The sequence below is a fragment of the Bos indicus x Bos taurus genome, chromosome 17 (assembly GCF_003369695.1).
Source record: "Bos indicus x Bos taurus breed Angus x Brahman F1 hybrid chromosome 17, Bos_hybrid_MaternalHap_v2.0, whole genome shotgun sequence".
NCBI classification, from domain to species: Eukaryota; Metazoa; Chordata; class Mammalia; order Artiodactyla; family Bovidae; genus Bos; species Bos indicus x Bos taurus.
The window spans coordinates 42,956,969-42,984,046 of record NC_040092.1 but is presented as its reverse complement, the minus strand read 5'-3'; the positions used below and the strand labels follow the sequence as shown (position 1 = coordinate 42,984,046).

The following is a 27,078-nucleotide window of genomic DNA, read 5'->3' as shown; positions in this document are numbered from 1 at the left end:
CCAGACAAGAAAAACACATACTGTATGATTCTGTTCATGTGAAAATCCAGGAAAGGAAAACCTATAGAGACAGAAAGTAGATTTCTGGGTTGCTTATGGCTGTAGGGGAGAGGATGGAGGGTAACAGAGGATAACTAAGGGTCCAGGGTTTCTTTTTGAAATGACTGTGGTATTCCAAAATTGACTACAGTGATGGTTGCATATATTTGGAATACTAAAATTCATTGAATCATACACTTTAAATGGGTGAATTCTATGTGAATTCTATCTTAATACAACTTTTTAAAAAATAGCTTTGATATGATTTTGATTGGATATGCCTAATATTTAAAATTGACAAATAGTATTGGAGTTAATCATTACAGTTGTGTGTGTGTTAAGTCTTTTCAGTCATGTCCGACTCTTTGCCACCCCATGGATTGTAGCCCTTCAGGCTCCTCTGTCCATGGACTTCTCCAGGCAAGAACACTGGAGTGGGTTTCCATGCCCTCCTCCAGGGGATCTTCCTGACACAGGGATCAAACCCGGGTCTCTTATGTCTCCTGCATTGACAGGCAGGTTCTTTACCAGTAGCACCATCTGGGAAGTCCAATGATAATCATCGCAGTTATCAAGCAATAAAAGCTAGCAGAGACAGTTTTCTGTTACGGTATGCCCATCTTGAGGAATCCTGGTTCTTTTTAGCCACTGTCCCCTGTAAAGGTCATTTTCCTTCTTAGTCCTCCCTACAGTCAATTATTTCTCTCAAATAAAATATTACAAATTTAGCATTCCTCTATAACAGAGTGGCCTTTCCTCCATTTATTTTTGCTGTAAACGCTTAACAAAGCTTTCAGTAATTTTCAGCTACAATAAAGACATGTGAATAAGGAGAAATATAGGTCCTCTGCTTTTATTATGATAATTATAGTGAGGGACTATAATTATATATATATTTTCAAGTCTTAAGTATTTATTTTTCTTCTGATAAATAAAATCCCATTGCTTGATAAATTAAACATTTGTGGTAATAAATTTGTAAATTCAGAATGATGTTTTAAAATTCATGTTCAAAAAATTGTATCTGTAGTGATGAAATTGTAAATATAAATAACAGAATTCGCCTCTTCACAGGATTTTCTATTGTGATAATGTCAATATGGCCATATCTCCAAAAGGTTTGTACACTTCATTCTTCTCTTAAGTAGCTGTAGTAGTAACGTAACTGTTATGTAGTTTTCTAGGGGGTTTCTGTAGTATTCTGATTTAATCTTTACTAGAATAACATGAGCATAATTCCTCTAAAGAGGGTTATAAGTAAGGTGACCATATGCTTTATTGTGCAAACCAGAACACTTTTGAAGTGAGAAGAGTATTATAGCAGAATATAGGATTATATCCAGCAGTCCTAGGCAAACACAGATATATGGTATGTGTGTGCTTGTGTTCAGTCACTACAGTCATGTCCAACTCTTTTTGCAACCCCATGAACTATAGCCAACCAGGCTCCTCTGTCCTTGGGATTCTCCAGGCAATAATACTGGAGTGGGTTGCCATGCCCTCCTCTGGGAGATCTTTCTGACCCAGGGATTGAATCCTGTCACCTGCATCTCCTGAATTGCAGGCAGATTCTTTACCCCTGAGCCACCTGGGAAGCCCTTAGATATATGGTCACATCCTTATTAGCCATTTTCCCATCCTCTTCATACCCCTTCCCTGATAAAAAGGAAACTAGGTTAGACATAGTCTGAATTCCTAAAATGTACACATTTCATACTTTCCAATAGAATTAATTTGGGTTGTCAGGTGACATTGTGGAATGAATTGACAATATACATATTTTGATGCTGTGGTTACTGTCAGTAATGCCTAACGCGAGTCCTAGATGGGAAGGAGAGAGTGAAAAGAAGATGAAAATTTGGTGGGTACCCTGACATCAATTGATCATCAAGTCCTGTCAAGTCTACCTGTTACAAAAATATATTTGACATGTAACTGTCAGTTTTATCTTAAAATTCCAGTAATGAATTTATTTAAAAAAATCAGTATTTAAGTTGGAAGCATAATGAATCTATAATAATATTTCAGTCAAGGTTTCTGAAGGAATTCTTCTTTAATTCCTAATTCCTGTTCACTCCTTAACTTGCTACAATGTGATTAACTCCTCTGCTACCCTGAAACTGCTCTTGATGAGTTCTTCAAAGACTTACTCACCAAATAAATACTAGATACTTTTCAGTCCTTACTTGAGGTGACATTTGGGTAGTGCTTGACATTGTTGTCCTTTTCTTTTAGCTTCCATGCCATTACCCTAACTCTTTATTCCTAAATTATTTTGTGTATTGTTCTTTATCTACTTGCTCCTTGTATTTTGGTTTTCTCCAGCAATGTGTATGTGTGTTTCAGCCCAAATCCTGAGCCTTCGCCCACATTATATCTATAATAAGTTTTAGTTTCATGAGTATTGATTTCATGTAAAATAATGTTTTAATCAGTTATAGTTAATTTTCAAAATGGCAATGAAAATGTGGTACTAAATCACTAAAAAGTAAAATTAGTATTTTCCTTCTATATTTCCTTTAAAAATAGCATAAGAAAATAGCATTTTAAGTTAATAATCATAAAAACTACTGTCCCTCACCTCGCTTTGGGTTAGAACGTTTTCCTATGTGCTTCTATGTCCCTTTCCCGTTAACACTTATCATTGAGTGTTGTAACTGTGTGTTACAGAGAGTTTACCTAACTTCCCTGGTAGGTTGTTAGAGTGGCTGGAGGGCTTCAACAAAAATACTAGATATATTTGATGACTGTTTAGAGTTTAAAAATTACACTGTACTAAAAAATCCAAAATGAAATATAAGATGTCAATAAATTTTTTATGCCTGGTTTTTTTGCATGCTCACTTGCAAAATTTATTAGATACATGTACTTAGATGAGCCTAAGATGCTTCAGATCTTTGCACATTTTCCTCCTTTTTTTTTTTTTTGGAATGATTTTTTCTCCTGCATCTCTCCTTTCTTCTGCCATTCCCTTCCTCCCTTCTTCTCCACTATTTTCAGGCCTTTGCTCCAATGTCCCTTCTGAAAAGCCTTTTCTTACTGTCCTTCACCTCACTTTGGATTAGAAGGTTTTCCCTTGTACTTCGATATCCCTTTATCATTAACACTTACCATTGAGTGTTGTAACTGTGTGTTACAGAGAATGTACCAAACTTCTCTACTAGGTTGTTAGAATGGCCGGATGGCTTCAACAAAAATACTAAACATAATGTGATGAATGTTTAAGGTTTAAAAATTATACTTATTCAGTGGTAAAGAATCCACCTGCAATGCAGGAGACATGGGTTTGATCCCTAGGTTGAGAAGATCCCCTAGAGGAGGAAATGGCAACCTACTCCAGTATTCTTGCTGGGAAAATCCCATAGACAGGAAGGAGTCTGGCGGGCTACAGTACATGGGGTTGAAAAGAGTTGGATGTGACTGAGCATGCAAAAACACATATAAGGAATTTATTGACATCTTATATTCATTTTAGATTTTATTAACTTAAAATTCTACTTCTTACGCTATCTTTAAAAGAAATATAGGAAGAAAATACTAATTTTACTTTTTAGTGATTTAGTGCCCCAGTGTCATTGTCATTTTGAAAATTAATTTAAACTAATTAAAGCTTTATTTTACATGAAATCATTACTCATGAACTTAAAAACTCTTTCTATACCGACAGAGTTATTAGAGTAGTATATGTCACAATTCTGAAGCAACATCTTCTGTGCTAAAATATATATTTCCATATATCAAAACTCTTGATTTCAGTGGTCTCTGTGTCTAACCTCAAAATTTTCAAAAAAAAAAGGTATTTGCACAATTAGGTCTACTCAGCATAATACATTGAATTTTGAAATTCACTGCTTTCAGCAAATACTTGAAATCTCTTCAAAAGAAAAATTATTGAGGTCACATGAACATATCACTAGTTCTTTAGCAATACAAATATAACATTTTCACCCAAAATCTTGTGAAATAATTTTGTCAAGTTATTTCATAATAGTATTAATATTATTATAATAATTATAATTATTAATAACTTACTGTGTGCCAGGCACAAACATGTAAATTATCTTTTGATTTTCTTAACAACTCTGTGAGGTGGTTATTATCACTCCTGTTTAACAGATAAAAAAACTCAGAGAAGTTATGTAGCTTGCCCAAGATCACAGCTAGAAAATGGCAGAATCAAGCCTATCTGAAACCAAAATCTGACTCTACAGTACTATGTTACCTACTGCCTTAAAATTTTTCATTCTTTCTCTTTCTAATTTTATTTATTGAAGTGTAGTTGATTTATAGTGTTTCAGATGTTCAGTAAAGTAATTCAGTTACACACACAGACATACATATCTACATATATATTTTTTAATTATAGATTATTACAAACTATTGAATATAGTTCCCTGTGCTATATAGCAATTTCTTATTGTTTATCAAAATTTTCATTATTAATTTGAGGTTACTATCTCTCTTATGATAATATGTTACCACATATTGCTTAGCTTAAAAGTCATCTCTGAGAAAGCTAAAAAGCTGGGCCACCCCTCTCCCCCCTGCCAGAAAAAAAACCAGAAAACCCAAACAGTAAATTATCTGTCTGAAAGAAATTTGCTACTACTGTGAATCTCTGGCTTGTGCTTCTGGCCATGGTTGATAGACCGCTATCAGCTGGGTGGTTCCTTAGGCTGTATTGCCCAGCTGCTACTGCTGCTGCTAAGTCGCTTCAGTCGTGTCCGACTCTGTGCGACCCCATAGACGGCAGCCCACCAGGCTCCCCCGTCCCTGGGATTCTCCAGGCAAGAACACTGGAGTGGGTTGCCATTTCCTTCTCCAATGCATGAGAGTGAAAAGTGAAAGTGAAGACACTCAGTCGTGTCCGACTCAGCGACCCCATGGACTGCAGCCTACCAAGCTCCTCTGTCCATGGGATTTTCCAGGCAAGAGTACTGGAGTGGGGGTGCTATTGCCTTCTCCAGTGTTGCCCAGAGTTGTGCTTAATTTCCAGGAAGAATCATATTCTTAAACCTAGATTTTGAATTGGGATAATGGGTTATCTATAGGTCCAGGAACATAGTGGGGGTACCCATGCATGAATTACAATAAAATATAATAATAAAGCTGACATCAGTAAAAATAAAATGCTAAGAAATATTAATGTTTTTATTGCATAGGTGACGTTCATTTAGTGCATACTATGTGCAGATATGGCTCTAAGTACTCTACATGTATTGCCTTGAATAATTCTCATAACAGCTCTGTGAAGTTATCCTTATTTGACAGAAAAAGAGTTAAGCATGCTGGTTTTTTCCCCTCGGTCAAAAATGCAGGATTTTTCTAAATCAGATGAGTAGAACTTGATTTGGAATCTGCTTGGTGGCAGGGAAGTGTTTACTCAATTTGTATTCGTATTGCCTCACACAGGTTTTGTCACAGTGAAGGCCTTAATAGCTGTAATTGGATGAATAAGCAATAATCTATAAGTAAATAATTGAGGGGGCTTCTAGGTGGCATAGTGGTAAAGAATCCACCCGCGAATGCAGGAGACATAAGAGGTGCAGGTTTGCTCCCTGAGTCGGGAAGATCCCCTGTAGGAAATAGTAACCCACTCCAGTATTCTTCTGGACAATTCCATGGACAGAGGAGCCCGGTGTGCTACAGTCAATGGGGTCGCAAAGAGTCCGACACAACTAAGCACACACAGCGCAGCCCAGCAAATAGTTGAGAAGGCTTGGAACACATCTCAGCTCCCATGGCAAAACTTTAAGATTTCTAGAACTTTGTCATTATTATTAACATGTTTAGAGAAGAATATTTTGAAATTCAATATATGCTTTGTCTTTTGTTTTAAAGAGAAGCTAACAGATCTGACTTTCGCTGAAGTGTGCAAAATCAAACAAGTTTACAGATAAAAAGTGTGTGTGCGTGCATGCCTTTGTGTGCTCATGCACAGGGCAGAGAGAACTAGAGATGGGGAGAGAGGCAGGCAGAGAGAGAGAGAGAAGGAGTGAGCAGGAGGGGTGATAGACATACACAGACAGACAGACATGGGGGTTGGGAGATGTTGCTAATCTAGACCAAAGAGATCCTGGAAGATTTTCCAAAATCAGTTATATCAGAATTGAATTGGGAAGGCCCTCCAGAAATTGACCACCTGAAGGAATGATCAGGGCCAGGAAGTAGGAGGTTAGAAAGGCATTCCTGATGGAAGGTGCAGTAGAGAAACCTGTGCAAAAGCCTGGAAGCAAAGAGCTTGACTCAGTTTGGAAACTTTAAAAAGTTCTGTGTGGCTGGAAGTTAGTAGCTGGGGAGGAAGCATGCAGAGAGATGAGGTTGGAGAGGAGAGACAGTGGCCAGCTAGTGAGCTAGTTTTTCTTAAGAAAGAGTTTAGGTTTTATCCTGAAAACAATATGAGGGGGATCATTAGAGGTGGCCAGAGGGCCGGAAACAGGATGCTGTTATTACAATGAGGGAGAAGCACACAGGAGCACAGCTAACAGTTCAGTTACTAAATTGAACTTTCTGTTGTAGTATAGAACCTGTATCTTCCAAACCATTTTACTTTCCTGTTACAATTCTAGCAGAATTCTAACAGATTGCAGTTTCCCAGTCATTGTAAATAGTATCCAACTAAAATAGCAGATACTGTTCCAAGTGTTACAGGCACCTTCAAGAATCAGTTCACTTCTGTCCATGCAATGGACACTTGACTATGATCAATTAATCTCCCGAGAAGACACTTTTATCCTTTGCTTTCAAATTACTGGACATCTAATATTAAAGTTTAGTTTTCATTGCTTTTTAAATTGTTACATGTAGGACATGAAGTTGTTGTACTTATTCACTCTTATTTCTCATCTGTACAAACAAAAAATATACCTAAATATAGTCATTTTCAGCTATTTAAAAATACCTTTGGAAAAAAAAGCCCATGGTTTTTCTTGTTAAATTATTCTACCATTTAACCTGCATAGGTTTAACCTTATGTCCCAATACATAATGGTTCTTACTTTTCTAAATTATTATATAATCTACTGTATATAAAAACAATCTTCTGATTTATTCCATAGTCCCTTTGTAAGCTAGAATTCTCTGTTTTCTGAAAGTATTTTCTGAGTTTTAATCATTTAGTTCTTCCCTCAACATTCATGATATATAAATCCTCTTTGGTAGAACTCTGGATTGTCGATGCTGAAAGGAAGAATTAGTAGTAGGTTTAATGAGATAAATTTTATTTGGAATTTGATTATTGTGTGCAGTTAGTCCCAACAAATAATAATAAAAAAGCTAATAAACTGTAGCTTATTGAGTTGCATAAGGGTAAATAATTGTATTTATAAGAATTAAAGAATGGCATATAAATTTTATGATGCTATTGTTAGGTATATAATGTGAATATTTTTTTAACAAGTTTTTTTATGATGTAGAATTTTTATAGTTATTCTAAAAAATGAAGCTTCTTAAGCACTTTTCCTTATGTACTGAATTGTTAATATAGTTAATGTCAGAAGCTTGAATTCCTTATTATAAGTAGTAGTGTTATAAGACTTATGCGTTAGAATTATTGATTTTATTTGTTTTAATAAGAAATGTTAAATGGTCAGAAAAAAATGTATGCAGCTTTTTAACTTTACTTTTCTTGGTTAACAATTCTTAAAGCATATTTCTTTTTTCTACAGATTGATCAGACTGCTGATGCAAGTTTTTTGGGCTGGGTTATTGCTTCATATAGCCTTGGCCAGATGGTAGCTTCACCTATATTTGGTTTGTGGTCTAATTACAGACCAAGAAAAGAACCTCTTATTGTTTCCATTTTTATTTCGGTGGCAGCCAACTGCCTCTATGCGTATGTCCACGTTCCAGCTTCTCATAATAAATACTACATGTTGGCTGCTCGTGGATTGGTAGGATTTGGGGCAGGTAATATGTATGCATATATATTTTTGATTGTTTTGAACTTACATTCATCCTCACATTCATGGCCTTTTCTCATCTAGGGTCACCTCTTTTCAGTCTCCTATACCTCATTCATCATACAGATGTCTCATTGCAAATATCTTTGCTATCATTTTGCCTTTTCTAATGATGTTGCCGTTACTTATATTTTCTCTTTTCTGTTCCATGGTTCTTCATCCTTCAAGATTCAGTTCAAGTTCTGCATCTTCCGTGAAGCTTTCTTAGGCTACCCTACACCTTAACAGATCTTTCCCTTTAACATGTCTCTGGCATTTGCTTATGTACCTTTTTGTACTGTTTTCATCCTTTATCACCAACTAGATAGTAAACTTGGTGTAACTAGAGACAAATGACCACTCTTAAAAATACTCTGTAGCCCCTAGCAGTGTCTCTTCAACATAAGTGCTCAACAAGTTTTTTTGAGTTAAATTGTTAGGATTTCTTTTTCTGTTTCTTATGTCATAGTATAAGTATGCCGAGTGTGTAGCAATTAGTAGTACTCCACTCACTCAATTCTTTCTCAGTATTTAATGATGAAAAAAATTTTAAGTTTCCTGTAATGCTGTTTTTTTTTTTAATTCATTCAAATCTTTAACCGTTTTTTCATATTAGTAAAAGTAATGGTTTCTATTAACTGATGGATTTATTGACTCTAAATGCTTTGTATAATCATAAAGAAGAAGCAGTGACTATGCTGCAGATTAATATTTCTTCCGTATAGAGCCAAATTAAATTGAATTTTATAAACTATAAAATATTTTCTTTATTTTTACTTTACTGTCTTTTGGATTGTTGTGTCTTTTCTTAGGAAATGTAGCTGTTATTAGGTCATATATTGCTGGTGCTACCTCTCTTCAGGAAAGAACAAGTTCCATGGCAAACACAAGTGCATGTCAAGCATTAGGCTTTATTCTAGGTCCAGGTAGGTGTTCTTCAGTTGTCATTACTTAGATTTGAATTGGGTAAACTTTTGAAGTTCAAATGTTAGGTGAAATCCAAGAATAAAACCCCTGTGTGTGTGTGTGTTAGTCACTCAGTTGTGTCCGACTCTTTGCAACCCCATGGACTGTAGCCCACCAGGGTCCTCTCTCCATGGGATTCTCCAGGCAAGAATGCTGGAGTGGATAGCCATTCCCTTCTCTAGGGGATCTTCCCGAGCCAGGGATCAAACCCAGGTTGTAGGCAGATTCTTGACCATCTGAGCTGCCAGGGAAGCCCATAAAACCCCATAGCAGATGGAAAAGGAAGGGAAATGATATTTTTTAATCCAGCTGTGAGGCTAAGCTCTTTATATGTGTTAACTCATGTTCCACTAGATTAAGTGTTATTAGTCCCCATTGTACAGATTAGAACACCAAGGCATAGAGAATATAAGTAAATTATCCAGGGTCACTCTGGATAAATGGGAGGCGTGAAATTCAGTCCTAACTCTTTGAATCCAAAGTGTATGTTTTGTCAGGTTATCATTTAGCTTGGTATCTCAGCAAGAGTTTCCTTTTTTTTTTTTCCCCTGTTTATGAGAAACAGAGTTCTTTTAACTGAAGGATTTGAGGAAAGTTATAGCAAGTTCTTTACCCTTTTGCCTTTTGTCCTTACCTTTAAAGAAAATTTACTAGTCTGTTCTTTCCAAGCATTCATACTTTAGCTGAATATAAAAGTATGTTAATAAGATTTAATATTTCTGTAAGAACAGTTAATTTTCTGCTAAATGAGTAGAGAAATTAATTTTTATGCCTATAACAACATTGAAAAGACATATAATTTGCCCATGCTTTTAATATTGCAGTTATAAATGGCATAAATTTGAATGTAACTCAGTTTACTTCATCATCACCCCAGGCCGCTCTGGTTTCCATCATTTCTTCTCTTTAACAATAGAGAATCTAATTCATCATTCACCAAAATCTAATATTTCAGTTTGGTGTTCTGGAATAAAATATAAGAAGAGATCTTATTTTAAAATATATTATAAAATACAAGAGGGCGTAGTCTGGGTCTTTTTAAATTTGCCATTTCCCCTCAGTGTCTAGCATAGTACCTGGTATATAGGCTCAGGCTCTCAGTAAATATTTTGACCATCTAAAAAGCATTTTAAAGATTATTCAGTAAAAAATTTTGTATTAAAGATGAGCAGCTGTAAGCCTAAAAAGATGAGACGACTTTTCCAGTAATAACCACACCACTAAGTACAAACATTTATTCACTGCTTGTGGTTGTTGCTGTTTAGTTGCTAAGTCATGTCCGATTCTTTTGGACATTCAGTTTAGTTCAGTTCAGTTGCTCAGTCATGTCCGACTCTTTAGACATTAGCAGACAAATTCTTTACTACTGAGCCATCAGGGAAGCCCATTGACTGCTTACTATGTGCTAGATATTGTTCCAAGTGCTTTAGGTGCAATATTTTACTTAATTTTCATTCTAAGGCTATGTGTAAAGTAATGGCAGAACCAGATGCAGAATCTAAATCGGGAGATTAGATACTTTTCCAATCCAATTTTTGCCACAGATCCAAGTCGAAAATGATATTAAATATATAGTTTAAATACTTTATCCACGGTAATATTTAATAATATTAAGTTAAAATGTGGCATTTTCTTCTAAGGAGATTGGTTAAAGTTTAATAATTTTTTATGGAATAAATTGTATAACTTAAATATTCTCAGTCAGTTCAGTAGCTCAGTCGTGCCCTACTCTTTGCAACCCCTTGGACTGCACCACTCCAGGCTTCCCTGTCCATCACAGAGATCTTTTTTTTAAAAAAGAAGATACATGTTATGTGAGGAGTAATCCTTTGTGAATGTCTGTACATCAGTGCTTCTCACCCATTTTTTACATCATTGTCTCCCAAAGGAGGCTTTTTAGACTTTTTTCTCCTAATTATTCCATCCAATGAAATTATAATATCACACATCTGTATCACATATATTTTTTGTACTGTTATATCTGTGTTTTGTACAGAAAAAGTAAATTTTTTGTCTCTTCCCCCCCAAGAACCAATTTTCTTGCTTCTTGAAATCCGTGTTGAGATTCCATACAGTATTTCCAATTTTGTGGTAAATGTTTTTCATATTTGTTTTATCCTGTACCTCCCATGTAATAATTCACATATACATATTTTGTTTTAATAAGTTTTTCAGACTTGTTTTGCACTCATTGGAGAAAAGGGCGTGACGTGGGATGTCATTAAGCTGCAGATAAACATGTACACAGCACCAGTTTTACTGGGCGCCTTCCTGGGAATTTTAAATATTATTCTGATCCTTACTATATTAAGGTAATTAGATAGAAATGATAAAACTACTCTTGTAAATTGTGAAAATAAATAAGCATTATCACTATTGAAGAATTATTTCTGTGATGTCTTTATTTGGTTTTTGATGTCTCTTGTACTTATATTTTTTAATAAGCAAATGCATGTGGTACTCTTAACTAAAATAGTGGATGATGAGTAAGAACAGATTATAAATTCTTTGAAGATTCAAAGTTTGGTCTTGATTTACTAATTATAGGTTTCTAAGTAAGGTAATAGCATGAAAGCAACATTTTAAGTAGATTAATGATTAGTATCAACCTTAGATACAAAAATTCCTCATAATATGTATTTCTTATCTTTTATATATCAGAAGAAATTTTATAAAACTACAGAAGTTTTGTTACTATATATTACTTTGGAGTGTTTTATCCAAGAGTCCACAGATGTTTATAACTCATGTTGAAAACCATTGGAAAACTTCAAATACTGATTAAGGTAGCTCATGTGTGCTCTTAGATTAATTATTTTTTCCATTTTATATGATAAAGTAATACAGTAATAGTTGTAACATATCATTTTAATTTTATTGGTTATATCATAATAATTTCATTACTCAGAAGGCAGTAAAAGAAACTATCAGAATGTGAAAAAATAGAAAGCTAATAATAAATTTAAACCATTCATCTATTATACTAAGCCTTTCATGGATACAATATTTATGTTTTTCTTTTAAGAGAACATCGTGTGGATGACTCAGGACGACAGTGTAAAAATATTAATTTTGAAGAAGGTACTATTAACCTGTTTGATTAAATTACTATAATATTACAGAGTATTTCTAATGATTCTATCTGTTTGATATTTACTTGAATCTTATTTCTGAGGACAACACAATGGGTAATTGGGGAAGGTCTCCAGAGTTGAAATTTACCTAATTTATTATTTTTACAAAGGCATACCTGTATCAGTGATTTGGTGTGCACAGCTGGCAGGGTAAAACCATTGCTAAAAATTACTTCATCTTGTTTTCCAAGAGCAATATCCTAAAATCCTTGAGATCTTTGAAATGAATTCAGTAGTTTTGCTATCAAATGTATCTTTCTGATTCAAGTATTTCTTTGTTCACTTAATCATCAGTATAAGTATGGTTTCTCTTTTGCATTTTTATTCTTTCGGTATACTCCACAAATGCACATTTTCATCCTATAGCTCTTTCTCTGGCCCATAAATAGGTTCCCAGTCTGGTAAGTATGTATAGTTTACTAAATAAACCATTATTTAAGTACTTCTAGTTATACCCTCTTTGGGGAGTGTCCCTTCGTGAAAAAGAATGCAATTTAGTCCTTGCCCTCAAGGAGTTTATAAAGCTTTGGAAAAAACAGTATTATTTTGCTGAGTTCTTTGATAGGCATTTTATTTAATTTTCACAGCAAACTACTGGAAGGTAAAGTTAAAAGTAGTTCGGAGGAAAGCCGAGTGATGAGAAGCTATAGCAAATTTTGAACAAAGGAAAGTATGATGTTAGTCACATTCCAAGTGAGGCTAATCCAGGTACGTGAAGACCTGAACTACAGCAGTAACTGAGAATGGAGAAATGATAGATATGAGCTCTCAAAGAAAAAAGAAAATCAAGATTCTTGACAGGCTGGATAGGTAATGCTAAACAATGGAGGAGGTTGTTGAAGATGTCTGCTAGGGTTTGATTCCAGATAGTTGAAAGAATGAGAGAAAAAGAATTTAAGAAGGGATATTGGCTGAAAAGACAAAACGATTTCAGTTTAGATCAAGCCAAATACAATGCTACTCTAGGAACAACTAAAAAATTCCAGAGGCATTTGTAATTTTGATGGTAGAAACCAAACCTAGAGATAGAAATTTGGGAGACATCCAATGAAAAACACTGTAGCAAAAAAGAGAAAGGAGGAAAGGAAGGGATAGATGGATCAAGTGTGGCAAAATATTGTTGAATGTAGGGCATAGATGGATAAGAATATGTTTGGAATTTTTCAAAAGAAAGAATGCATGGTGAAGGAGTACCAACAGTGGAAATAAGCTACTTTTGGGAACAGGTGTAAAATTGGATGCTAACTTAAAGGACCTATCAGATAAAGAGAAGGAGCAAGTTAAAGAGGATGTAGTTGGGGGCCGAGAAAGGGAAGATACACAAGAAGCAAAATCTTTCACAAGTTGAAGGAGATAACCATATATAGATCCTTGCTTTATTGACTTTAATATGCTTAGAAAGCACCTGGGAACTGTGTGAAAACACAGACTGTTTCAGTAGGCCTAGGGTGAGGTCTAAGTAGGGAGAATCTACATTCACAATAAGCTACCATGTGAGCTGATGCTGCTGATCTTTGAACCACACTTTGAGTAGCAAAGACCTACAGCTACACTGTCCAGCGTGGTAGTCACTGGTCAAATTTGACTGCTTAAACTTAGTTACATTTAAGAAATTCCTGGAAATTCCCTGGCATTCCGGTGGTTGGGACTTGACACTGTCACTGCCAGGGTCCTTCTTGTCAGGGAACTAAGATTCCTCAAGCTGCACAGTGAGGCCAAAATAATGAAGAGTAATCTTAAAGAAAAAGAAATTCCTTATTTTCACCATCTCACTAGCTACATTTCAGATTTTTGTGTTGTTTTGTTTGTGTGTATTTGCTTGCAGTTCTTTGTGGCTTGCAGGATAGTAAACCAGGGGTTGAACCCAGGCCACAACCATGAAAGCACTGAGTCCTGACCACTGGCCTGCCAGGGAAATCCCACACTAGCAAATTTCAAGTGCTCAGTTGATGGGTATATGTGACTAGTGGCCAACTGTATTGGACAGCACAGAGAAAGGACATTTCCATCATGTCAGGGTTCTGTTGGACAGCACTGCTCTGAAACACAAATGAGAGTTTTAAAAGGAGTAATCTATTATGTTTCATAAGATTTCTAGGACCTTCAAAATAATTTTTATAAAACAGATGATTTTTAAATTTCAGTAAATGTTTAGATGAAATATATCAGGTTTGTTCCTCTTATTAAAGGTGTTATCATGGGATCAGTTTTGATTTCCAGTTACACAGTTTTTCAATCAATACGTTAATGTAGTGTTTTCTTAAAATTCTTATGATACCTAGTTAATTCCCGCAGTTTAGGATGCATCATTTCTGAGTCTCCCCACTAAAGCTAGCGCTGGTTGGAGGCTGTGGAAAACTAACCACCCATTTATAAACTATAGTCTAATTTGGGGCAATGTTGGTATTTGATTCAAAGGATTAAAGACTGGCTTAGGTGGTAATTGAGAATCAGGGAGGTCTGTCCAAATAATTTAAGGCCCACAGGGACCAGAATCTACCCCAGAAAAGGAACTGGGCAAAGATGACTGGTTTTCTTTGTGTAAAAGGGAGGTTATAACCCTGTGTTGAGTGTTCAAGGTGCCTAATTGCCCACAAGTATAACAGACTGATATTGGAAAAGAAACTCATTCTCAGGAATCTTGAGATATAAAGGCAGGCACTACTATGAAAAAAAATATAGAAATTTGCTACGTCTTAGGAAAGTTACCCCCTGCTCCTACTTCTGCTGTGCATACACTTAAAGATAGCATAAGTAAATATATTCTTGTATTATTTACCTCGTTTACTCTGAGTAAGTAGGTAAATTATTTAAAAAACATGATGAATGTATATAAATACATGTATGTAACTTCATATTTCTCAATTACATCAGATACAGCTTATATTGAGTTTGTTGCTTAACTTCATAGTTCAAGATCAGTGAATATCTGAACTCATTTGCCTTCCTAATTTATGAAACTGCCATCAAATCTTGGTAGTTCTTTGCAAAAAATATAAATGGTAATGTGAGGACTTTCAAAAATTCTGGTAAAAAATGCAACAATATTTAGTAATACTAATTCACTGAAATTTATAATATGTATCCATTGAAGTGAATCATAGAACTGAGAACTGATTTAGTAAACTATTCGAGGTCTTCATGAAATCCTTGTAAATTTAAAATTTCAGTAAGGTAGAAAAAAAATTGCAACTGAAATGTACTTTGCATGAGATGATTTTATAGAATTCTATGGACATACAGTTCTCTTTTTGAGAGATGCCAAATAGAAAATCTGAGTATTTCCTATAGATAACAGAATTGAAATGTATGTCTTGGAAAGAAAATTCACTTTAATTTTCAATGCCATTTAAAAATTATTTCTATCATGTAAATTCTGATACTTTTAAACTATTTTGAAGCCTAAAAACCATTTTAAATGTTTAGTCATTGAATTTTCTACGTATAATTTTTACATTATTTTAGTGTCATGAGAAAATTAAATATATAAATAATATAATTTTTCTTTTGTTTACTGTAGCAAGTACAGATGAAGTTCAAGTCCCCCAAGAAAATATTGATCAAGTTGCTGTTGTGGCCACCAATATTCTGTTTTTTGTGATTCTGTTTATCTTTGCCCTTTTTGAAACGTAAGTTTTTTTCTGTTTTCATCTAAATCAGATTGTATAAATAATCTGTATTTCTTTATGCAATATTAATCAGGCTTATAGATATTCTCAAAAACCTTATGTGAGGCATATTTTTCTTATGATGTAAAAAGGCAAGTATAAATTATTTGCCTTTTAACTTGAATGTAGTTAATTCTCTGTCGATAAACTTACTGCCTTATCATGAGTCTGTTTCACTATTCTTCCTTTCCTTTTGAGTTTTATGATAAAAATAGTTATAAAACTGTGTATTAATTTACTTTAAGCTATGTAGTTCCCGACTTATGTATATTGGATTCAGTCTAGAAATTTTAACTCTATTTCAGCCCTAATCCTGAAAAAAACTAGTATATCTGCCTTGTGTAGGCTTTATTGACCTATAAAAGTTATCATATGGCTTTATTTTTAAAATAATTTTCCATTATATTATTAAAATAATATATTCTTGTTAAAAATATTCCAAACACTGCAACTGTATTTCCATATCCACTACTTTCCCTGGAGGTAGCCACTGCTAATACATCAGTGTGTGTTTTATTTTCCTAACAATTTTTTCTATACAACTGTAAGTATTGAGGTTTGTGTGTATGTGTGTGTCCATTAAGCCAACATAGAATATGTGATAGTATCATTTGACGGCTTGGTGTATTCACTTACCAATATATTGTAACATTTTTATGCTGGTATATTTTATGCCAGATCTACTTAATTTTTAAAAAATTATTGAGATATATGAAAGTTTTACCTCATCTCCTTTTGTGGGCATTTACTTTATTATGGTGAATATTGTTGTTCAGTCACTCAGTCATCTCTCTGTGGCTCCATGGACTATGGCACGCCAGGCTTCCCTGTCCTTCACTATCTCTCGGAGTTTGCTCAGACTCATGTCCATTGAGTCAGTGATGCCATCCAACCATTTCATACTGTTTCTCTCTTCTCCTGCCCTCAATCTTTCCCAGCATCAGGGTCTTTTCCAGTGAGTCGGCTTTTTGCATCAGGTGGCCAAAGTATTAGAGCTTCAGCTTCAACATCAGTCCTTCCAATGCGTATTCCGGGTTGATTTCCTTTAGGATTGACTGGTTTGATCTACTTGCTGTCCAAGGGACTCTCAAGAGTCTTCTCCAGTACCACAGTTTGAAAGTATCAGTAAAACTTTTTTTTTCAATTTTAAGAATTTAATTTATTCTCTTGTATATTTATTTCCCATTAATCCATGTTGAGCCATGTTAATGGTGGTGGTGGTTGTTTGGTCGCTTGGTTATGTTCAACTCTCTTGCATCCCTATGTACTGTAGCCCTCCAGGCTCCTCTGTCCATGGGATTTCCCAGGTATGAATATTGAAATGGGTTGCCATTTCCTTCTCTGGGGGATTTTCCCAACCCAGGGATTGAACTTGCATCTCCTGCACTGGCAGGCAGATTCTTTACCACCGAGCTACCAGGGAAGCCACGTGTTACTGGACATGTATTAAACTTTTAGTCTGCTATGATTCTTAGAACTTTTCTGCCATATTTTCTTTTTTTTTTTTAATTGAGATCAAATTTGTATATAATAATGTACTTGTTGATTAAGGTATACCACTTTACTTTTTGTTTTGGCTGCAATGGGTCTTTGTCCCTGTGCGGGCTGTCTCTAGTCACAGTGAGCAAGAGCCACTCCCTGGTTGTGGTTCGTAGGCTTCTCATTGTGGTGACTTGTCTTGTTGTGGAGCACAGGCTCTAAGGTGCCGGCCCTTCAGTAGCTATGGTGCCCAGGCTTAGTTGCCACACAGCATGTGGAATCTTTCTGAACCAGGGCAGTCAAACCCAAACCCTGCATTGGCAGGTGAATTCTTTACCACCAGGCGTGTCCCTGTTTTAATTATCTTTAATTGTACAATTCAGTGACATTAAATACATTCACAGTGTTGTGCAACCATCACCACCACCCATCCCTGGAACCTTTTTATCATCCCAGACAGAAGCATGACTACACCCATTAATCAGTAAGTCCCCATTCCTTCTCACCCAGCCCCTGGTTGCCTCTATTCTACTTTGTTTCTCTATGAATTTGCCTATTCCAGATACTTCATATAAGTGAAATCATGCAATCTTTATCGTTTTGTGTCTTGCATGTTTCACTTGGCATGATGTTTTCAAGGTCCTTCCATGTTGTAGCATGTGCCAGAATTTTATGCTTTTAATAACTGAATTATTCCATTGTATGTATATACCAGTTTTGTTTATCCATTCATCTGTCAGTGGAAATTGGGGTCATTTCCACCTTTTGCCTATTGTAGATAATGCTACTATGAACATTAGTATAAAAGTATCTGAGTCCCTGCTTTCAGTTCTTTTGGGTATATACCCAGAAGTGGAAAGGCTAGATAATATGATAATTTTGTGTTTAGCTTATTGAAAAATCACTGAACTGTTTTCTAAAGCAGCTCATCTGATTTTAAAATAAAAAATGATGTTAAAAAAATGGTGATGTTCTGGCACTTGACTGGTGGTCCAGTGATTAAGATGCAATGCTTCCAATGCAGAGGATGCTGGTTCAAACCCTGGTCAGGGAACTAAAATCCCACATACCATGTGGCCAAAAAAAGTGATTTTTTTCTGAGATTTTTTTTTTCCACTTATTTATTCATATCATGCCTTATGGAAATTTCTCTTTTTCCAACTTTTCTCTCTTTGATGTTATTTGCCTGGTTAAATATTGCTGTAAAAGTCACTAACGCAAATGGAAATACTCTAAATCTGCCCAAAACAGGTAACGCCTGGAGTTCTAGAGCAGAGTAAATAAAGGTTCACCGAGAGGCCACGACACCAACAGATGCCCCTTCCTAATGGAGTGGATGGGCTGAGGAACCTGCTGGTGGTCATTACTTCCCTCTGGAGCAGTGGCCACTCACCTTGGCTGCATATTGGAATCACCTGGGATGCTTAAATAAACACCAATGCCTGGGTCCTACCCACCCCACCCAGACTCTTACTTGGGTATAGTCTAATAGTGGAGATATTCTTTCCAAAGTCCCTGGCATTCTGATAAGAAGCCAAGTTGAGAGCCACTGCATTAGGAGACTGGATTGTTTGATTTAAGTCCTACGTCACCTATCAGTCTAAGGGATAAGCTATGGGGCCTCAACTTTCCTTTGACTCTGTTTAGCCATAGCCCTTTGTGTACATCCATATCTTTGTTAGAAAAAATGTGTCCCATTTGTGGTAATTTTGGTAGGCTGAAATATGGATGGCTGCTATTATCAAGACACGTCTGCCTTGTCAGATGTCTGCAGAAGCTTTCACTCTTGTTCTCAAATAAACTTTCTTTTTTTGGAAAAAAAAAGTGACTTTTTTTTTTTTAAAGAATGACTTTTAAATATTTTTAAATTCTTTTTGTAGCAATTAACAGAAGGAGATAGAAAGTCAGAAAAGAAGATTGTCAAGGAAGGAGACAGTCATATAAAGAAAGAGTAGCCTTAGATATAGGGAGAAAAATATGTGCATTCAAAGTTATAAAAGAAATTGAGGAAGAGAAAAAGCAATCCCATAAGTTTCTCATAACTTAATCATAGTAATATTATTTCATTGAAAAGAGACCAATTTAAACCAAAATGCAACCATGACTTCTTATATTAGAATGGTAGGAATTATGGTTTGTTTTCTTTTCCTGTTTTTCAAACTTTTTGCAGTGTGTTATGTTACTTATATAATTATAATAACTATTAAAAAATAAAAATGCAAACAGCCAAACTTAGTAGCCTGTGTTACTGTGATATTATGTTACAATAAAATGTCCTTAAAATGTGTTTCTATTTTTGTTTATGTAGATCTGATGTCATTGATAAAAGGGATACAAATTCTTAAATGTGTTGGTATCTAATAAAGCTTACTATTTCAACTTTAACAATGACTAAGGTTTAAATAAAATGAGAATTATTTATTTTTTGTTTCTATTAGCATTGTGACTCCATTAACAATGGATATGTATGCCTGGACCAGAGAACAAGCTGTATTATATGATGGAATAATACTTGCTGCTCTTGGAGTTGAGGCAGTTATTATTTTCATGGGGATAAAATTACTTTCCAAAAAGTAAGTTATGTGTCTTTGTTTTTATTTCACACCTGTTTTTTTTTTAAATAAGGCATGAAACAGAGCTAATGATGTAAGTAAATGTATTAGTAAAATAATGTGAATCTTTTTTCTTATTATTGTATGAGTTTTAGTCCTTGAACGTTTGCAAACATTTAAAATTTATTAAAGGAGCATATTTCTATACCATGTAGAAGATTTTTTGGTAAAGCAAGAATATCTTACAAAGTGAATAATTGTCTTCTAATGTATCTTTTGTATATTTTATTTAAAGTATCTCTGTAAGTGTATTTCATAAAATATTGTTCTTCTATGTGGTAATATATGTTATACAACAAGAAAGATTAATAGTTAAGTCTGGAAAATTCTGGTTAAAATAATCAAACTCCTTTACTCTAAAACTTCTAAATCTTCAGTATATATACTATATCATCATGACAAATAGAGAATGTAGCATTTCTCAAAGTTAATTGCAACTTTGATCATAGAACACTTTTTTAGTTTTTTTATTTTTAAAATTTATTTTTAATTGAAGGATAATTGTGTCACAGTGTTGTGTTGGTTTCTGCCATATATCAACAGAAAATAATAGGCACAGGTTCACATATGTCTCCTCCCTCTTGAACCTCCCTCTCACCTCCCACCCCATTCCACCTCTCTAGGTTGTCACAGAGCACCAGGTTGAACTCTCTGTGTTATAAAGCAACTGCCCATTAGCTATCTGTTTTACATATAGTAATGTATATGTTTCCCTGCCACTCTCTCAATTCGCCATTCCACCCTCTCCTTCCCCCACTATGTCCATAAGTCTGTTCTCTGTGGATCATAGAACACTTTTTTAAAGAAGCATTTTGCAAAAGTAAACTGTAAGGAAATTCTTGTATAAAATTTAGTTCATTCATATAGTCTGTGGTGGCATGTTAGTTGATGAATTCAGCTTTAACAATTTAATTATTCCTGAATACTTTAACAATGTAACTTTAATAAAGTTCTAAGATCATTTGACAAATACTGAGTCAGTGCATAGGGTTGGGTGCTATGGGGAATACTACGAAGATTTGTGTCTTTATAGAGCCAAGAAAGAGGCCAAATTATACAGTGGAAGTGAGAAATAGATTTAAGGGACTAGATCTGATAGAATGGTGACTGCAGCCATGAAATTAAAAGATGCTGACTCCTTGGAAGAAAAGTTATGACAGCATATTAAAAAGCAGAGATATTACTTTGCCAACAAAAGTCCGTCTAGTCAAGGCTATGGTTTTTCCAGTAGTCATGTGTGGATGTGAGAGTTGGCCTATAAAGAAAGCTGAGAGCCAAAGAATTGATACTTTTAAACTGTGGTGTTGGAGAAGACTCTTGAGAGTCGCTTGGACTGCAAGGAGATCCAACCAGTCCATCCTAAAGGAGCTCAGTCCTGAGTGTTCATTGGAAGGACTGATGCTGAAGCTGAAACTCCAGTACTTTGGCCACCTGATGTGAAGAGCTGACTCATTTGAAAAGACCCTGATGCTGGGAAAGATTGAGGGCAGGAGAAGAAGGGGATGACAGAGGATGAGATGGTTGGATGGCATCACTGACTCAGTGCACATAAGTCTGAGTAAACTCCGGGAGTTGGTGATGGACATGGAGGCCTGGCGTGCTGCAGTCCATGGGTTCTCAAAGAGTTGGACACGACTGAGTGACTGAACTGAAAAAGGCCAATATACAGATATGGACATAGACATCGATTCATATTCAGTTAAAGTAATAGTAGATGTATTACATCTTGCTACAAAGATAGAGTGTCCTGCTGATATTCTTACAGGTTATCCAATTTCATACCTTCCAAGAGCTTGTATTCTATGGAAAGCCAGTAAACACAAGTATGGAATCAGGTCATAATAAGTAGTATAAAGAATAGAGCACAGGAAGAGAATGAAAAGTGGCATGGGTAGTGTTTTGATTGGCTTCTCAAGGAAAGCAGCTCAGTTTGAAGTTATATCTGGGTTGAGACTTCAGTGAAATCAGAATAGCCATTTCAGGGGCCTGGAACTCTTGCCTCAGAAGACTGACCTTCATATGATTAAGGAACAAGCAGGAAGGCCATTTTTGCTAGAGCAGAATGAGAGAAATGGCAAATGAGAGGAGATCAGGTTGGAAAGATATGAAACCTTGTAGGCATTCTGAAGGTGATGGGAAGTGTTGGGTTTCTTTTGTTTTAGGAACCTTTGGTCTTGTTTGTGTATTTCACATTTTATTATGGAAAATTTCTAACATATGCAAAGGTGTAGAGAGAATCATGTCCTGAATGTCTAACATCTATTATCCAGCTTTAACAGTTATAACCTTGGATAATCTTGATTCATCTATACCACTCCCTATCCTCTACACCTGGATTATTTTGAAGCTAATGTTAGACATCATTTCATGTCTTCCATAAATATTTCAGTATGTATCTCTAAAAGTTGAAGATGACAACATTATCACATCTAAAAAAATTAACAATGATTTCTAAATATCATCAAATATCCAGTGTGTATTCAGATTTTCTACACTCCTAATTTTTTTAAAAATTTGTTTTGTCTTACATTATTTTATAGCTTACTCATTTGACTCAGGCCCTTGTGTTTCTTAAATCTCTTAGTATAGCTTTTAGAAGAGAGACAGAGATTCTTTCCTTTTATTAACTGATTTTTAAAATAACTAGTGGATTCCGTAACATCCTCTAAGTTACCAAGAATATTTTATTTTAATATAGTATGTATTTATAGATTATAACATTTTTATGTGTTTCAAGTCATTGTCACTACTATTTTCTTTGGTATTCACGTTGTGTTTTTGGCCAGCTTCCTCAAACTGACTCTGAGCCCTTATTTTTGGCTGCACTGCACAGCATATGGGATCGTAGTTCCCCAGCCAGGGTTCAAACCTGTGCCCCTGTGGTAGAAAGGCAGAGCTCTACCCACTGGACAGCCAGGGAATTCTTTTATGACCAGTAGTCACTGATAATTTCTATTGTTTCTGGTATGGTAAGATGTCAAGGCTCATCTTAATGCTTCTTGTCCCAGACTTGAAATCAGCCAGTGTTCAGAGGAGTCCTAGTTCCTCTTAGTGGGAAATTATAGTTTGTATTTGTTTTAATTAATATATCACTTTAAGTATCAAGATATTATTTGTTTATAGTTTTAAAAATTATAAAGGTAATAGAACTATATGTTATAATATACTGTTTCATGTTTAAATTACAGAGTTTCTGTTCTTTAACAGGATTGGTGAGCGTGCTCTTCTACTGGGAGGACTCATCATTATATGGGTTGGCTTCTTTGTCTTGTTACCTTGGGGAAATCAGTTTCCCAAAATACAGTGGGAAGGTATAGCCATTCATAATTCTATAATGTTAGCCCCTGTTATTCATCTAAAATTAACAAGTAACACACTGTACTAATTTTGTTTTCATAGATTTACATAATAACTCAATCCCTAATACCACATTTGGAGAAATAATTATTACTCTTTGGAAGTCTCCAAGAGAAGATCACAGTGAAGAACCAACTGGTTGCCCAGTTGAACAAGCGTGGTGCCTGTATACCCCCATGATCCATCTGGCCCAGTTCCTCATATCAGCTGTGCTAATTGGAATAGGCTATCCATCCTGCAATGTTATGTCCTATACATTATATTCGAAAATTCTGGGACCAAACCCTCAGGTGAGTCCGTTATTCTGATGTTGCAGTTATGTGGGGGTATATGTATACTTGCAAGCACTCACATTTTTTTTTTCCATCCATTCTCCATTTTTACATAAGCTGATTTAGGGGATTTTTATCATACTCAGCATTTTAAATTTAAAACCCCACCACTTTCATAAAGTACTTACAAGATTGTAAGCTGAAATTTAACAGAAAGTACTTTAAGTTAGAACTAAGGATGTTTTGAACTCAGATTATGAGCTCTAAGTTATTTTCATAGAAAAAATTATCTGAAGCATACTTTTCAGAAACTCATTGTTAAACTAGGCAACAGTTAGCCAACCAAAATTGATAGCCAAATTTGGATCTAGACTTAATTTCATGTGGTCCTAGGGACAGTTATTAAGAGATGAAAACACAGTAGTTGGAAAAGTATGCAGCAGTTTTGTTATTTTAAATTTGTTCTTATAAGAATTTCCATATTCATTATTTAAAACTTAGAAAAAGTATAGAAGCAAAATGGAGAAAAGTATCAAAGAGACAAGTACTACAGTTTGGTGAAATATACTTCCACTTAGAGTCTTTATCCGTGTGTGTGTGCATGGGTGTGTGGGCCTAACACAAAAATAGGACTATATCTTTGATACTATTTTTTAAACTGTTTTTTTAAATTATGCTGCAAATATTCTCCCATAACATTTTATATTAAGGAATTATTTTTTAATGGAGACATATTCCATCTTATGTATGTATCATCATTTACTCAGTCATTTTCCTGTTATTGTACATTTAGGTTATTTCAGATTTTACTTCTGACTTTCCTTCATGCGTGCTTAAGTCGCTTCAGTAAGTCTGACTGCGATTGTGTAGACTGTAGCCCGTCAGTCTCCTCTGTCCATAGGATTCTCCAGGCAAGAATACTGGAGTGGGTTGCCAAGTCCTCCTCCAGGGGATCTTTCTGGTCCAGGGACCAAACCTGCATCTCTTATGTCTCCTGCATTGGCAGGCAGGTTTTTTACCACAAGCACCACCTGGGAAGCAGTTATTTAAATGGCAACAAAATGAAAAACAGTATCTTCCTTTTTATAAAAATTAAACTGATGGTTTTGCATTTTCAAGGTAGAAATTAGTGTTTTTCTTTAAATAAAGCAAAGATTAAAAAAAGTTCATTATCACTGTTTTTAAACTAAAATCATAAACATTTTAGTAATTTCTGGATTTTTTAATCTATAAAGTTATATTTTTACATTTTCAAAATCAGGAATAAATGCATATTAGTTACAAAAACAATACATGATAGTTGCAGGAAAAGTCAAATAATTTGAAATGTATATAGCAGAAAAGGAAGGATCCCCTTAGCCCATCATACTATAGTTAACCACTTCATAGTGTACTTCATTTGTACCCTTCATGACTTTTGTTATGCCTTTTCAAGTATATCCACCCTCATGCCTTTTAAAAAAATATGAATTATATCTCAAGTATATAAAGTTTTTTCTACATTTTGGATTTTTTTCCCTTTAATATACCATGACTTTCTATGTCAATGCGAATAGATGTTATTCTCATTATAAGATCTTATTCTGTATATGGATGGCCTTTTAAGCAACTGTGTAGCATTCCATTTATTAAATGTGCCATAAATTATTTACTTAATCCACATTTGACAGGTTATTTACAATTGGGGGGATATTAAAAGTAATGCTGCATTTTGGACATTGTAGTTGGAGCAGTGACATTGTGGTGACATGGAAATTAATACAGTGGAGTCAGCCAAATAGGGCTTCGAATCTCTTGGATAAGTTACTTGAATTTTCTGAGCTTTAGCTTCCTTGCTTGCTAATTTGGGATAATACCAATCATAGAAATTTGTGAACATTGGAAATAATATATGTAAAGCACCTAATGTAGTGTCTGGAAAATAGCAAGTACAAAACAAATGTTAGCCTTAAAAGGTAAGTTTATAAATCATTTCAGTAGACAGTGTTTGTTCTTTTATACACTTTTATTTTTCCTAAATAGTATATCAAATAAGTTTATCATTCATTATTTGTGGTATTTATAGAGAGGCACTTTGTAATTAATTTAAAAACAACAGATAGAGAAAATGACTACACCTGATTACGAGTGTGCTTCTCCCTCCACAGGGTGTGTACATGGGCTGGTTAACAGCGTCTGGAAGTGCAGCACGGATTCTTGGACCTGTGTTCATCAGCCAAGTGTACACTGCCTGGGGTCCACGGTGGGCTTTCAGCCTAGTGTGTGGGATGGTGGTGCTCACCGTCACACTCCTGGGTGTGGTTTACAGAAGACTCATTGCTTTTTCTGTAAGGCATGGAAGGATTCAAGAGTAACCTAGCTAAGACTGTGTGGAAAGTACACTTGTGTGGAACTTTCTCTTTTTTAAGACTCTTCTTGACAACTGCTACGAGTCAGTTTCCTAAAGTCAGGTTGTAGGTAATAGTGTATGTTGCAAAACAAGAACGTATATTGAATAAAATAGGGAATTCTATGTGTAATTGTGACTAGCAAGGTAATATGAAAATTCTAGATTATAGTTTTCCTTATCTCAAAAAAAGAAACAGTTTCCATAAGACCTTTTTTGGGGGATGGCATGAAGTCATGAATGAATAGATGGTGCTCTATAAATGTGAAGTTATATCCTTAAGTCAAACTGCAGAAGTGTCATTAAAATAATGAGAAGATCTATGCAGTGAAATCATAGGGAGAGTTCTGTATGAATTACCTGTGATAGAATGAAATCACAGAAATTATTTACCTAAATAGGGGGATTTTTATTGAAAGACAGCTCCTTTTTATTTACTAAAAAATATATTTTCTGTTATTATCAAGTTTTCCTTATAAAATAAAATCATGACTTAAAATTTCCACTTACCATGCCTGTCATCCTGCCTTAGCTTCTATAAGTCATGATTTTTAATACTATACTTTGCATCTTACTTTAGTTTTGGTTCTTACTAAGTAACCCCTAAGTTAATAAATGTGTATGAATAATGCTCATATTTGAGCAATAAAGAAAGATCATCAATAGATCAAAATGGATTTCACTACCTGTAGTAGGGATGACTACTTTTTTCTTTCAAGGCCTAATAATTAATTCAACTTTAGAAACATAAGCCAGATAATGTTATTATATACATATACTGAACACCAAAATGTTAAAATTATTGGCATTTTCCAACTCCCTTAAGTTCTAGAGAAAAACTATTATTTTATTTACTTTTTCTCTTGTCTCAGTAGTGGTAGGGAAGACCCAGCAGTTTTCAATCTTGTCTGCATAGCTACTCAGAACCACAGGATTTAAAATTTGGATAGGCTATGGTAGCCCCAATAGAGTTATTTAATGACTATCTAGGTAAAATGCCTTTAACAGTTTACCGAGTTTACTAGAAGTTGGCTAAATTACACTATGTACACATCACTACCTCACACGAATCTGAATGCTGCTAAACGGGACTAGTACAGAGCTATATAGATGGATGATCTGTATTACCCCAAAACGCAAAAATGTTTCTAAATACTTTCCCAAGTGTTTCCTACTGTTATAAAAATTTTCAAAACCGAGAGTAAACATTATAATCTGCACTTTA

At 34.9% G+C, this 27,078-nt stretch overlaps 1 protein-coding gene across 3 annotated transcripts in view; it reads left to right on the top strand.

Annotated features, from left to right (window-relative positions):
* The window catches only part of MFSD8 (major facilitator superfamily domain containing 8), a 37,739-nt gene extending 10,661 nt beyond the window's left edge, over positions 1-27,078 (top strand). For 2 of the 3 annotated variants that reach the window (XM_027567316.1, XM_027567317.1), the window contains exons 3-12: positions 1,114-1,157; positions 7,707-7,947; positions 8,792-8,905; positions 11,113-11,257; positions 11,971-12,026; positions 15,600-15,708; positions 19,665-19,799; positions 23,046-23,149; positions 23,238-23,485; positions 25,615-27,078. In XM_027567316.1, coding sequence (XP_027423117.1) covers positions 1,114-1,157; positions 7,707-7,947; positions 8,792-8,905; positions 11,113-11,257; positions 11,971-12,026; positions 15,600-15,708; positions 19,665-19,799; positions 23,046-23,149; positions 23,238-23,485; positions 25,615-25,821 — 1,403 coding nt within the window. In that variant the 3' untranslated portion in view covers positions 25,822-27,078. The remainder of the gene's footprint in view (positions 1-1,113; positions 1,158-7,706; positions 7,948-8,791; positions 8,906-11,112; positions 11,258-11,970; positions 12,027-15,599; positions 15,709-19,664; positions 19,800-23,045; positions 23,150-23,237; positions 23,486-25,614) is intronic. The other variant, XM_027567318.1, reaches the window with a different exon arrangement.